The 15116-nt window shown below is 42.7% G+C and overlaps 1 protein-coding gene across 1 annotated transcript; it reads left to right on the plus strand.

Annotated features, from left to right (window-relative positions):
- The first annotated feature begins 5323 nt into the window (after positions 1 to 5323).
- On the plus strand, positions 5324 to 14014 carry F2R (coagulation factor II thrombin receptor). Its single transcript, XM_075740167.1, has 2 exons — positions 5324 to 5590; positions 12562 to 14014. Exons 1-2 carry the CDS (start codon positions 5503 to 5505, stop codon positions 13755 to 13757), a joined length of 1284 nt encoding a protein of 427 aa, XP_075596282.1. The 5' UTR covers positions 5324 to 5502; the 3' UTR covers positions 13758 to 14014.
- The last annotated feature ends 1102 nt before the right edge of the window (positions 14015 to 15116 follow it).

Raw genomic sequence — 15116 nt, forward strand, 5'->3', positions numbered from 1 at the left:
CTGGCTTGGTTCCTAAATTTCATTTAAAAGAGTCAGTAAAATAGCAACCTAGATGGTAGTAGTGAAAGAAGTTCTTTCACTGCTTTTATAAAATTGAATCTAATTAAGCTTGATGGTCCTCACAGTACACTTTGAGAAGGTCACTCAGTAGTGAAGACTTAATGGCCTTTATGCCACTGAACATGATGATGACTCTGCTGATGAACTACCAATTACATCTGCAGACCAAATGTGTGCAGAGTAGGTAATGTGATAAATATATAAACTAAGAGAAAATATTTTCTACTCTCACTTTCCTTGTGACATATATTTTAAAAGATGAAAAGTGAGAGGTTCTGGAACGCATTGTAAAAGTCAATATTAAGAAATATTAATTCTGAAGGTGGAATGAAACAGTATAAAGTCAGTGGTAGATATATAAACTGCAAGTTTAGTTGGTATACTGACCCGTGGTATTATACACACTGAAAAAATGATTACACCTACTAGAGATACTCATTTATGCATGGCATTAAATTTGAACACTTGACTACTTTAAAACAGCTAATATCCCTAATTAAAAGGTAAACAGCTCCTATGTGCTTCCATTTTTCTTCTAGCTAATTATGTATATGCCATTTCAATGTGACATAAATGCTGCAGTACTAACTCTGGCTCACTTAAAGTAGCTGGATGGGAAGGTTAAAGCAGCACTTATTTCCAAAGGAAAGAAGTGAATCGTATATGATTAAATTCACACTATTTTGTTTCCCCTTTTTTTTTTGTAATGAACTTTTTGACAAATTCTAGCTGAGCAGGTAGGTCTGTATACATGGGATGTTAATTATAAGACCAGTCCTTCAAGGTAATGTGTCAAAAGCCTGGAGTTCTGCTGGTTCTCACACCAGAGCCCCACAGCCATTGTTGTAAGTCACTCCTGCATATGCCTTTGTGTAACGCACTTGACACGTCTAGTGACCGCTTAGTTCCAATGTGAACAGTGTGTTCCTCAGTTATTTCCTGATGTATGCAAGCTTAGGAAAGCTTATTTGGTTCCCAGGTAATGACTCATGTGAAAGGTACAGTCTGTGTGCTAGCACTCACCTTTTACAACCATTTCTTGGACTTCCTGTTCTTCTAGTACACATCAAAGAGTAACTTCCATTTAATTTCTTTAAACTCTTTTTGAAGCTTTTTTCTTAACTAGTTCAGTTTAGGGCCTTGACACTAAACAAACAATGTTCCACAATGATTCCTATGTGAAGTTTGCACCAAGTACCATGCAAATGAGCAAAGTAATTCTGTGCCCACCCACTGCTGTCCTATGCTGCGGACAGCTATTACATACAACAACAATAAAGACTTTTTGGATGCTGCTGTAGGGGACAATTTAGGGTCTTCAAAGTTAGATAGCACTTGATGAAACCAGTTTCATTCAAAATTGTGGATAGTTTGGCCAAGCAGACAGAAACACTATCACAAGCAATAGTTTTGTTCTGTTTCACTTTGAACTTAACTGCAAGCCTTTTCTTAGTGTTTTGTTTTGTCTTTAAGAATACAGGAGCAACACAACAAACTTTCATCTAACAGCAAATCTGAAGTATGACAATTACATCTGATTTCAAAAAGTTCATAAACAGACAACCCTCTTCCTGGAGGACTGATTTCACCTCTGAGATACGCTTCTAACCTCATCCTCTTTGAGCGGTAACTAGCCACCCCAGGCATGCACCAAGGTAGAATCATAGAATCATAGAATGTTTAGGGTTGGAAGGGACCTCAAAGATCATCTGGTTCCAACCCCCCTGCTGCAGGCAGGGACACCCTCCACTACACCAGGTTGCCCAAAGCCCCATCCAACCTGGTCTTGAACACTTCCAGGGAGGGGGCATCCACAGCCTCTCTGGGCAACCTGTTCCAGTGCCTCACCACCCTCACAGGGAAGAATTTCTTTCTAACATCTAATCTAAATCGACCCTCCTTCAGCTTAAACCCATTACCCCTTGTCCTGTCACTACACTCCCTGATAAACAGTCCCTCACCAGCTTTCCTGTAGGCCCCTTCAGGTACTGGAAGGCTGCTCTAAGGTCTCCCTGGAGCCTTCTCTTCTCCAGGCTGAACAATCCCAACTCTCTCAGCCTGTCCTCACAGGAGAGGTGCTCCAGCCCTCTGATCAGCTTCGTGGCCCTCCTCTGGACTCACTCCAACAGCTCCATGTCTCTCCTGTGCTGGGGCCCCCAGAGCTGGATGCAGTACTCCAGGTGGGGTCTCACAAGAGCGGAGTAGAGGGGCAGGATCACCCCCCTCGACCTGCTGGTCACACCTCTTTTGATGCAGCCCAGGACAGGGTTGGCTTTCTGGGCTGCAAGCGCACACTGCCAGCTCATGTTGAGCTTCTCATCAATCAATACCCCCAAGTCCTTCTCCTCAGGGCTGCTCTCAATCCATTCCTCACCCAGCCTATAGTTGTGCTTGGGATTGCGCCGACCCATGTGCAGGACCTTGCACTTGGCCTTGTTGAACTTCATGTGGTTCACACGGTCCCACCTCTCCAGCCTCTCAAGGTCCCTCTGGATGGCATCCCTTTCCATGTCCAGCGTGTCAACCACACCGCACAGCTTGGTGTCATTGGCAAACTTGCTGAGGGTGCACTCGATCCCACTGTCCCTGTTGCCGACAAAGATGTTAAGCAGTGCTGGTCCCAGTACCGACCCCTGAGGAACGCCACTTGTCACCTTTCTCCACTTGGACATTGAGCTGTTGACCAGAACTCTTTGAGGGTGACCATCCAGCCAATTCCTTATCCACCGAGTGGTCCATCCATCGAATCCATGTCTCTCCAATTTAGACACAAGGATGTCGTGCAAGACAGTGTCAAATGCCTTGCACAAGTCCAGATAGATGACGTCAGTTGCCCTCCCCTTATCCACGGACGCTGTAACCCCAACATAGAAGGACACCAAGTTTGTCAGGCACTATTTGCCCCTAGTGAAGCCGTGTTGGCTGTCCCAAATCATCTCCTTGTTTTCCACGTGCCTGAGCATGGTCTCCAGGAGGGTCTGCTCCATGATCTTGCCAGGCACAGAGGTGAGACTGGCTGCCCTGTAGTTCCCTGGGTCTTCCTTTTTTCCCTTCTTAAAAATGGGGGTTGTGTTCCCCCTCTTCCAGTCGGCGGGAACTTCGCCAGACTGCCAGGACTTCTCAAATATGATGGCGAGTGGCCTGGCCACTTCATCTGCCAGTTCCCTCAAGACCCGCAGATGCATCTCATCAGGCCCCATGGACTTGTGCACCTTCAGGTTCCTTAGATATTCTTGAACCTGATCTTCTCCTGCAGTGGGTGGTTCTGCATTCTCCCTGTCCCTGCCTTTGCCTTCTGCGACCTGGGCAGTGTGGCTCAAGCATTTGCCAGTGAAGACTGAGGCAAAGAAGTCATTGAGTAGTCTGTATTGAACAGCAGAAAGATAGCTCCTTCCCCAAATAGTAATGTAAGCAATCTTATGAGATCATTATAGACTTTTGTGGTAAATCTAGCATGTTTAACAGGAAAGAAGTTTTGTCCTGTAACTTGCTTCTGCCAAAAAACAAAGCTCTGAAAAAGGTGCAAGTAGAAGAATTAAAAAGTAGTAACTGGTAAAAGCTTTAGAAGTCATGAACTCTTCACCTCTATTACAATCGGTTTTATTTAGAGAAAGTAGCAAGCTGACTTGTGTAACTATAGGATACAAAAATTAAATTTGCTTCCCATATGCAGACAGGAAATTTAACAAACATAGGGTTGGGGGGGGTTAATTCACTTGGCTCTGCTTATAGTAATCTCATTTACAAAGATGAACCCTATGACTGTTGTTACATCTGCAGCCAAGGTACTTCCTGCAGATACAATCTGAGCTTCCCTTTGTATCTTTCACAAGCTCTGTAGACTGGTTTATGCTTCAAGCACTGGCTCACTGGTTAAGGCTTCTTGAAACTTACAAAATATAAATATTGAAAATGTATGCTTTTCCGAGGTCTGGTATAACATTTACAAACACACTTATTTTAAGAAAGACTGATACTTAGTTCACTTCTATTTCAGGTTTAGAAATTTTTAACTGTTATCTTTGGGTATGTTTATAGAGCTGCGATACTACAGGGATACCCAAGAATAGCTTCACTTTCTCTTCCCAAATAGATGAAATTATTTCTAATTAAGGTCTTTTCTAAACAGATGAAGAATAGTTCATGATTAAGTATAAGGTGCTTTGGGTGGGTTGCCTAGTGTGTTTGGGATGATAGAGTTGTAGAAAGGCTGGTCAGCTGTAAAACTTGTATTTATTATTTGCCCTTGCTCTACACAAAGTGGAGTCAGTCATAACAGTGCTATAACATAACGAGTCTTAGGATTGTGGGAAGAACATCATGGAGACATAGCACTTACTGGGAACCAGTACTTGCCATGAGAAGTATGTATTTTCCATGGTTTTTAGTTAAGAGTAGAGGTCAGTGCTCTTGCAGTAATAAAGGCACAGCACGCATGCTTCCTCCCCCCCTGTCCCCCCCCTTCTTTTTTTGTCTATATTGTTGTAAACAGAAGGACATACAGTTGAGGATGGGACATCATACCCTAGCAAACCAAAGAGCGTCCACTTGTAAAGCTTCTGATTATGTTACAGGCCTAAGAAATACAAAGCACCCAAACCACCAGTGGAATAAGTATTTTCAAAGAAAAGAGCCTAAATAATAGCTGCAGAGTTACCAAAATATTTTCCTCCATAGCTTTCATATCATTTTCAGTTCGACCGGCTCCTTGTCCGTGCGCAGCTCTGGAGGACAGAACAGGCTTTCCTGTCCAGGGCACGTGCCACCACCACTTCCTCAGCGGTCTTGCAAGAACAGGCATGAGGACTGCAAAGCTGGGTCGTGAATTGCTTATAGGTTGTCCTGTATTTGTAGAGCAGTCAGCTTACTGAACCCATGCAACACAAGCAAGCTTTGATGTGGTCTACTTCATACAAAGCAGATTTATGTATTAAAGAGCCTTTCTGAATGAGTGTGATCTTTCAGTTATGAAAAATCCAGAGACTTCTACCGGCCTCGTAAGCATGCTCCTGCGGGGCATTAGCAATTTGGATTCTACAAAGCAAATCTGGCACTTAGCTTAGAATAATTCTTTGAGAATAACCCTTTGTTCCGCACCTCCTGCCTTCTCACCCTGCCCGAGCCCACAACCCCTTCCCATTTCTCAGCCGGGTGCCTGTGCTTTCGGCTGCCGGCCGGGCGGTCGTGCTCCGGGGGCGGCAGCCCGCCCCCCCCCCCCCCGCCCGCCCGCCGGAGCGGCGCGGCAGGAAGGCGCCCCCGCCTTCCCTGCCGCCGGAGGAAGCCTCGGCGGCCCCGGGGCGGCCCTTGTCCAGCCCCAGCCTGGTTACCAGCCGCCGCGCCTCGGCTGCATTCGCGTCCCGCTGCGCTGGCCGGACGGACGGACGGAGCGGAGGGAGCTCCCCGCGGCCCGTCCCCGTGTGCCCCCCGCCCGGCGCGGCGGCCATGGGCCCGCGGTCGCTTCCCGCGCTGCTCTGCGCCCTGGCGATCCTCGCCCGCCCGCGCCCACCGCCCGCCGCCGCGGCCCGCGTCGGTGAGTCACCGCCCCCGCCCCGCGCCGGGGAGCTGCCGGGGCACGGGAGGGGACGGGAGGGGAAGGGGGTCCCCAGCCCCGCCGGGCCTGAGCGGTCCGGTCCCCGGTGGGTCCCCTGGGAAGCGGTGGCCGGGCACCGAGACAGGAGCCCCCCGGCCGTCCGGCGAGCTGCGGGCGGCGGCACCGCCGTTTGCCTTGGCAGCGGGGCCGGAGCTGTGCGTCTTGGCAGAGGAACATAAAACATGCCTTAGCGGATAGCGTCGTTGGGCTGCACGTAGCCGGGTCAAGGGCCTCCCGCTTTGAAGTTTTAACTGGAGCTTGGGATTGAGTTTTCTTTGGCATCGTCAAACGCTGCTCTAGGTTTGTTCTCATAGCAGCGGCAAGAGAACAGGCTAAAACATAAAGTTAGCCTGGGAAGCAGGGTCAGAGAGATGTTTTTTGAGAACTGTTTGTTTTTTTTTTTTAATAAAGGAAATGTCATAGATCTGAAATGCATAGATCTGAGAAAGACACAATGCCACAGGTAAGGCTGTTGATGGTGAAGAATGATTTACAGTGGTCCCACAGCTAAGGAGGTGGCCAGGCAATAGCAAGTTATGATGGAAAGAAGTGACCATGCTGTCAAGTTGTGCTGGTGGCCTTCCTTAAAAAACTGGCATTGCCTTTCATTAACAACTTCAGAAGATAGAGTGCCAGCTGAATTTTTAGGTAGCGCAAAGTTTGGAAGATCTGCTAATAATAGTTCAGAATATCCACCCCAAGTAGACGACCTTTATGGTTATTCAATTAGAAATAGCAACTAATAGCAACATTAGTGCTGCAGCTGGTGAGACCATGGATCCATCTAGCTCAGAGCTTTTCTGACAAGGCAGATGCTGAGGGAAGGAAGGTAAGAGAAAACATGCATGCAGGTAACCTCCCAGTTTCTGGTAGACATACAACAGTACAAAAGGCACGATTATGCACTTAGCGATCAGCAGCGTTTTCTTCTGTAAAATTCAATTTGACATTGCTTTCAGTCACATAGTGATCATAGTGCGGCTGTACAAATAACTTAGCCCCATGAGATGCCTGGTGGGAAGACTCAGTTCAAGCTCTACATACAGAAAAGGGCTGATTAGAGGAAGAGCTAAAGGGAAATTTCAGAGCGTGGCATACTTTGACTACTAAAATGAAGGCTGAAAGGGGACAGAGCTAATGTTTGTAATTATGCTGGGAGGGAAGTATCAGAGAGGGCAAATAACTTTAAACGACTTTTTGGCACAAGGACAAGTGGGAATAAAGACATCACACAGTCACGTTCGTATTGGAAGTCAAAGGAAAATGTCCTTTAAAAAAAAAAAACAACTGGTGGTGTAAAAGACAAACTATACATGTTAATGCTTGAAAGATTGTACTGTTGGGTGCTACTCTTCCAGTTTATGGAAATATTCAAGCTTCGTTTGCCTTTTGCAATTATAGTCTTCATTAACAAGCACCCCGGATTACACTATTTGCTGCTTCCTGAGGAAATAATGATTGAAATAGTTACGGTATTACATCACTTGGAAAAGAAAAATTCAAACAAGTTACTTCATGCGCAGTAGAACTAATAAACCCTGGCCATCTGAACATGTCCTGTTCTCTCCTTGTCCTTGCTCCCATTGTAATAATGTCATTTCCCCACTGTCCCAGATAACCTTCCCTGTTTCCACCACAACGTACTTAATTCCCATTGCCTCCGCAGTGCTGTATCTCCAGGTCTGCTCTGCCCTTGCACCTGCAGCTTCTCCCCTGCTTTTCCCATGGTCCTTCAGTATCCACAGTTACCACATTACTGACCTGCACTGGTCCTGTGGCAGGTGAAAAAGCAACAGCTTGGCAGTGGATTGGCACTAGGTGCTTGCAGATTATCCGACCAAGGTGCTGCCGCGGTGGCTGGCTGAGGTCTGAACCTGCCTGGACCTTCCTGCCTTGGGACACTAATAGCCAGATAGAGAGATGTTATCATTGCTTGAAGCCAGCGCCTGTGGTGAGATAGATTTGAGAAAGGAAAGCAAAAAGGAGCAGACATTAGGTTGCAAGAAAACAGTACTTTAGGAAATTGTGTTCAAATTGTTACTACATCACTCGTGTAATACAATAATGAATTCTGTATAAACAAAGATGTGGGCTAAAAATTTTTTTAAAAACAATATGGTGTTTATTTTTACAAAAACAAATAATTGTAATCTGTCCTACAAGATTGTGTACCCTTATTTTAAATGTGTCTGGCAGGCACTACGCATTCTGCCTGTGAATACCTAATTTATGGGCCACTGAGTAATTTAGCTTCTAGATGCTTATCACTGTGGATTATACAAAGGGGAGATAAAAGAAGCAGATTTTTTCTTATAGGCCAGCAGTATGGGTGCAGCTGTCATCAGTAAAGCCCAGAAATCAGTATTAATTGTTGTCCAGCAGCACACAGGGAACATACTTAATTGGCTTGAGTAGGAGCCTGTTCTTTAGTTTTCCACCTCACAAAGATATCCCTTGGGACATGAACATTACCAGTTTGTAACATCATGTCCAGATTTATGGGTTTTCAGAAATACTTTGAAATTTTCTTCTGGAGCTCAAAAGTGCTTTTTAAGATTGGTTGAAGCTGTTACCTTTTTTTGCTTTCTATTTCTCCTTTCACAGAACAGTATGCACAGTAGCCCCTTGCATATGAAAGTAGACATAAAAGGAAATTATAAAATATCTCTGTGTAAAAAAAAAAAAAAAAAGCAGTGTCTGTCACGTAAGCCAAACATGCATATGCTGATCGTGAGACCTACAATATGCAATACTTGATGGAAAACAGCACAGTATAGATTATCAAAATCAACAACCCCAAACTTACTGAGGCTTCTACATCATTTCTCTGTGTCCTTGTTGGAGAATCGGTGCAAAGACCACAGGCAGTAAAAGAAAATTTCACGCAATTTGAGTATCATACTGATTCTACATAACTTTTGCCTTTCAGAGTCCTTATTGGAAGCAGAGAAAAGACTGTATGTATGGTGTTCAGTGTCCTCACTGCACACCATGAAGATAAAATCTCAGTGCTTTATCCTGCTCTTTCTTTGTTCTTAGTTTCTTAGTCCTGTTCTTTTATACCTATTTATATTTTATGAGTACTTTGATACAGCTGTTAACTGTCATATCAGCAATGAGAATACGATTAGTCATAAAAATAGTAATCCACCAGGTCTGACCTCTTCCAAAAGGATCAAATGACAGCCTAGCAAAAATAGGATGACTGAACATCTATGATCATTATACAAGCTTTACCTCTGTTTTCCTAACAGATTATTTGTATTACTAAAAATTACTTAAGCTGTAGTGTTTTAGGCAAATTATATCTACAGCTTTAAAACAGCTAGAAAGCAACAGCTGACAGATTCTGGTATAGCTGTAGCTATGTAAGAGTAGTTTTAAAATATTTCCTGTAGAGCTACTGTATTGGCTGTCTTGTACTATCCCAGCTTACAGGTAATGCCCATTTCCTATTACTGACCTTTATGTTTATTGTCAAGGTTCATTAAGATCTTTTGAAATAATATGACATCATTTCGTCCTGTTCCCTTCTGTGAATAAATCTCCGATCATCGGCTTTTTAAAATAAACACTGACACAAAAGGAGTCCAGAACCTCAGGGCAGTAACTCTCTTCCTTTCTGTTTCAGAAAACACGAAGTGCGCTATTGTTTTTTCTAATAATACACAGACACTGTGTCACACAAACATACAGGTAGCTTTGCAAAGGAAAAGAACTGATATGTGGCTATCAATCTTTTAAATAAAAATTAAATTGATTTTCATCAAGAAAGTTTAAATTCCCATTCTGTATATCATTGAGTGGCAGAGAAATAGCAAGTTTGAGGTTTCATTGCATTTTTCCATAGAGCTGGCTTTCAAGTAGTGCCTCATGTCATCTAAGTTCAAGGTGGAGATGTGAACTGAGCACAGGACGCAGCATGGAGGTGTTGTTAACAGCATCAAAGTTGAATTCAGCCCTGAACTTAAGAAGTCTTTGCTTATACAAAGAACACATAGTTTACACCAAGTTAAAATACCATTCCAGAGAATTTTAACTAAACTAAAATTATTTATGAAATGTTTTTGTCCTGAATTATTTTAATAGGATTCTGCTTTTAGAAAGTTTGATAATGAAGTAATGCAGACTCTAAATCCTTTCATCTAAGAAAATTCTAAGTTAGCTCCAAGAATTCAGGATATAATTAAAATTATTCGCAATGTTCAAGTAACTATAAGTGATAGCTAAGACAAAGGTCAGTAGTTGATAAAAGATAACTGGCCCAATCATTTTTTTCCTTTAGTATATTTTCATACTGTTCTAAATTAGGAGTCACTGACGACAAATGGGTCAGGTTACCACCAAGGGCTTCCACATTAAGTGACTTAACCTCAGTCATTAAAGGTCAGTGACTCTGACAGGTTTCCTCGCTGGTCCTCCGAAAGTGAGGCACTGCAGCACTGCTAGCTCGCGTGAGGCAGCACACGCAAAGCCCTTCAAAGTTCAGGGATACTGGGATGAGAGAGGTGCTTGCAGGAAGCATCTCAGTTACCACTTCATGCAGAGGTCATCTTGTGATGATTCATACAGTTCCTGACTCCAGACACAGGTTTACCCTCCCTCTCATCAATTCCATTTATATCTGTGTTCCCCAAAAAACATGCGTTCCTCACGTGAAACCATGTCACCTCTTCGTTTGGTGTTCCACACTATTCTTCAGTGGTGGAGAAACCGGAAGGACATGTAGACCTTCGGGGACTAGGATCATCATTGTCTTCTGTTTCAGAAATTTTCTGCTTTAGAAATGACAGTGGAAAACTTATATATTCACAGCATTTAAAGTCTTTAATTCATAAAACTTGTATGTACTAGAGATACCAGAGGTACTGTTTAAGATTTTTTATCACTCTTAGCGATGCCTTTATCATGGAGACAAGCCTCTGTGCATGAGAAATTAGGGTTTTTTTCATTCAAGTATAATTACAATCCTCCCAAAAGAGATTAATACTGATGGTGTCAGTTGTGACAGATTTCTGTTGCAATGATCATTAAGTACCGGAAATAACAGAACTATTTGATGTCAGCCACAAGGTGAAGTTAGAGGTGATAAATACAACTTGTGCTGGACCTGAACTGAACTAGGAGCTGACTCCATCCAACTGCTTGGACTAAACTTTTAGAGTAAGGTTAAAGATTAAGGATCTATAGTTTTGCCTTTTGTTGATGTTCTCTTTTAGACGGCAGAATATTGGTTTAGTGCCCTCTGTGGAAACACTGAATCTCACGTACTTCTGTGCATTTGTGTTTCAGTAAAAGTACTAAATTGTACCTACTTTAGTCTATGCAAAAAGCTCCCAGGCTGAAATTCTCATCCAGCATCTTTTTCCTGGCCTGCAGAGGTTGCAATCTAGTCACTTTGCATACGAAAACCATTATCTCAAACACTTCCCCTCTTTTGTCCCCTCTGCCCTCAAGAGTGCTGCTTGTGACACAGCATGATACATACAGCACAGCAGCTTTAAAAAATCTCCAGATTTCCCTACCACTCCTCTGATCTCCCCCCCACATTCAAGTCTTAATTTCACCAATATTCAAGCTGGGCAGGGCCCGTCTCGCACAGCCTGTGCACAAAGGGAGGTAACTGCCTGCTTAAAGCTGCAGCCACTCCTCTCTTTGCCATCTGCTTCCTTCAGATGCTTTTGTTCTCATCTGCATTAAAAAAATGGTTTGAATTACTGTAGAACAAATAATTGCTTCTAATGAGTAGCATCTTAGACAGGTGAATCATGCCTATGTAGTTTCAGCTCATATATTTAAGCTAACACACCTTCATTTTTATTTTAGTTGTCTAGGATTCAACAAAGGATCAGTTGCACAGCTAAGTGGATTAGTGTTTACTTAAGTAGTACTAACTCTGTCGCTTCTGTCTGCCCATAACTAGATTAAGACGAAGCTGAAAATGACAGTCTTCCAAAATAAGTCTCCATACAAACAACTTTTCTGAAATAATGTCTGAAGTAGCTTTTCTCATTGTGTTTGGGTTTGGTTTTTTACATAAATAAACCCATACCACACATTAAACACTTTGTAACGCTAAATTACTAACATGTTACAGCTACATTCAAAAAGCAGAGATACCCTGCCCTGACACTTTTCTTCTCAGTCACAGCCACCCAGCCATGCTGCAGAAGACACTGCTGTAGAGGAGACACTAGTGGCAGGTTTCAGAAGTGCCCCGAGGGCACACTGGGCACACTGGACACGTGCTGTCCTCGATGATGCACGTGGTGGGGTAGGACAGGTAGAACCGGGGAAGTGTTTCAGTGCAATCTGTGGCTACCTGTCTGATACAAGTCAAAGGTTGATCCATGTCCACCTTGAAAATTGCATGCAGACTTCTTCCATCTGTCATGACGGGGTCCATCGCATTGAGTAAGATGTCTCCAGAGCACAAGGGAATATTCCAGTAACTTGATGTTTTAATTGCACTTTTAACTTTGTTATTTTTAGTATGAGTACTTCTAATGAGAATTTTGTGTATGAATACTAGTATTTATCCCAGCACTTCATTTCTTACAAACTGTATGAAGGGTCTGGCAAAGACAGTTCAAGGGTGGCAAATTTACTGTTGTATTTGTATTAAAGTAGCCCAAAGAGGACATAGATGAGATTAGGTCCCTAAGCACGGATAGAGTTCCTATCATAAAAAGCTTCCAAGCTAAGAGATAGGAGACATAGGAGGACATCTCACCCAAACTTGTAATGGGAGCTAAAATAAAAAGGGCTGGACTAACATCTGTGGGCTGTCTGCACTTTGAGTCATTTTGTGTTACTAATATGATCTTCACTTTCCTTTTTGAAAGATGTTTTCACTTCCCCATAGCATGTAAGCATTTGCTTATTAATCTTAATATTTTCTTATTTTTCAGCCTTCCCACATAATGGCAGCATACCATGGGTCAGAACTTTTGTATACTCTTTTGTAAGTCCGGAGAATGACCCTATACCTACTGACGGTGATACTGAACATGACGTGGAAGCTGGATCAGGAGCCACCAATCAGACCAGATCGTTCCTACATGAACACGGAACAGTGTCAGCGCAGACAGAAAGATACCTCACTAGTCCATGGCTGACGCGTTTTGTTCCTTCAATGTACACCTTAGTGCTTGTGCTGAGTCTCCCTCTGAACATTACAGCAATACTCGTGTTTCTGAAAAAAATGAAAATTGAAAAGCCAGCTGTAGTGTACATGCTGAACTTGGCCCTTGCAGATGTCCTGTTTGTAAGTGTGCTTCCTTTTAAGATTGTGTATCACTTTTCTGGAAACAACTGGGTTTTTGGACCTCATATGTGCCGATTCATCACTGCTGCCTTCTACTGTAACATGTATTGTTCAATAATGCTTATGACAAGCATAAGCTTTGATCGCTTCTTGGCAGTGGTGTATCCCATGCAGTCTCTTGGGTGGCGTACGTTAACACGTGCCTCACTGATTTGTTTCATCATATGGCTTGTAGCAATAACTGCGGTTATACCTTTTCTCATCAGAGAACAAACGCTGGAAATAGCCAAGTTAAATATAACAACTTGTCATGATGTGCTAAGAGAATCTGAACTTCGCGGCTTTTATCTCCGTTTCTTCTCCATATTCTCTTCTGTGTTTTTTGTAGTTCCATTTATAATTTCTACTGTCTGTTACGTGTGTATCATTCGATGTCTAAGTTCTTCTACCATTGTTGAAAAACAAAATAGGAAGACGCGTGCCTTGCTCTTGTGTGTGGCTGTTTTTTCTGTTTTTGTTATTTGCTTTGGACCAACAAATGTCCTCCTATTAATTCATTATATCCATTTTTCTTATGACAACAGCTTAGAGTATCTCTACTTTGTCTATCTTCTCTGTGTTTGTATCAGCAGCGTTAGCTGTTGCATTGACCCCTTTATTTACTACTATGCTTCTTCTCAGTATCAAAGACAACTTTGCAGTCTCTTCAGTTGTAAAAAGACTTCTGATCCTAACAGTAATAACAGCAGTGGCCAGTCAATGTCTACCACTAGTAGAAGGGCCACATGCTCTACTAATGTGAATAACAGTGTCTACAGGAAATTACTAGCAATGCATTGAGATAATGTGTATTACACATGCTTATTTTTTTGATAATTTTGGGGAAAACAAAACTGTATTGTATCCAAGAAATGCAAAACCTTAAACCAGTTGTTGTACAATACATAGTTCTACATATTCATTATAGTAATGCACAATTCCAATTATAACTCTGTATATGTATATATGCAGTATATGTAAATAGGTTAATGTAGAGGGGAAAAGTAATTTCTTAATAGTTGAGTGTTTTTCAAATAAATTCCTTGTTTTCAGAGAAATCCTTTGCATTGTTAGTTCAGTTTATTGCAGGGGTTTTATGAAATCCCATTTTAGGATTTTGAACTGTATCAGGTTGATTAATTTCTTACTTATGAAACCATGAAACCACTTCATCTATCCAGTAATTCCTGAAGAAAGTGAAAATACCTTTCCAGGCTTTTTTTTTTTTTTTTTTCCTATTTGTCATTATTTCTGGAATTATCTGTAAGCTTCATTTTCTTAGCATTATTTTGCATCTTGGACACTGAAACTGTTTGTTTTACATTTTTATATATTCCACTTCAAAACAGTCTGTATGGTTTTAGGAACATGAGCAACTGAAAACTAGCTATAGATTGGTGCAGTGTCACAGGAGATAATTCTCAGCAGCTCGAACTAGCTTTTCTTTTGGTGTTCCTACCATCAGTGTGTGCTAGGCATCTTGGTTAGGAATGTGGTATTGTTCACAGTTAGTTTCACAGAAAAATGTGAAATTTTATTTCACAATAAATCAACGTTGAATGGCTCTCTAGAAAATATACTGAAAAAGCAATATCCATCATCTTGTTACGCAGTTTTATTGTGGTTTAACCCAGCTGGCAGCTAAGCCCCATGCAGCTGCTCACTCCCCCCCCCCGGTGGGATGGAGGAGAAAATCAGAAGAGTGAAGGGGAGAAAACTCATGGGTTGAGATAAAGACAGTTAAATAAGTAAAGCAAAAGCCGAGCACACAAGCAAAGCAAGACAACGAATTCATTCCCCCTCCCCATGGGCAGGCAGGTGTTCAGCCATCCCCAGGAAAGCAGGGCTCCGTCATGCATAATAGTTACTTGGGAACACAAACACCCAAACGTGTCCCCCCCCATTCCTTTTTCTTCCCCCAGCTTTACATGCGAGGCATGACATCATATGGAAAATCCCTTTGGTCAGTTGAGGTCTGCTGTCCCGGCTGTGTCCCCTCCCAGCTTCTTGTGCGCCCACAGCCTACTTGCTGGTGGGGTGAGAAGCAGAAAAGGCCTTGACTCTGCGTAAGCACTGCTCAGCAGCAACTAAAACTTCTCTGTGTTACCAACACTGTTTTCAGCACAAATCCAAAACACAGCCTCATACCAACTACTACAA

The sequence above is a fragment of the Balearica regulorum genome, chromosome Z, assembly GCF_011004875.1.
Source record: "Balearica regulorum gibbericeps isolate bBalReg1 chromosome Z, bBalReg1.pri, whole genome shotgun sequence".
NCBI lineage: Eukaryota > Metazoa > Chordata > Aves > Gruiformes > Gruidae > Balearica > Balearica regulorum.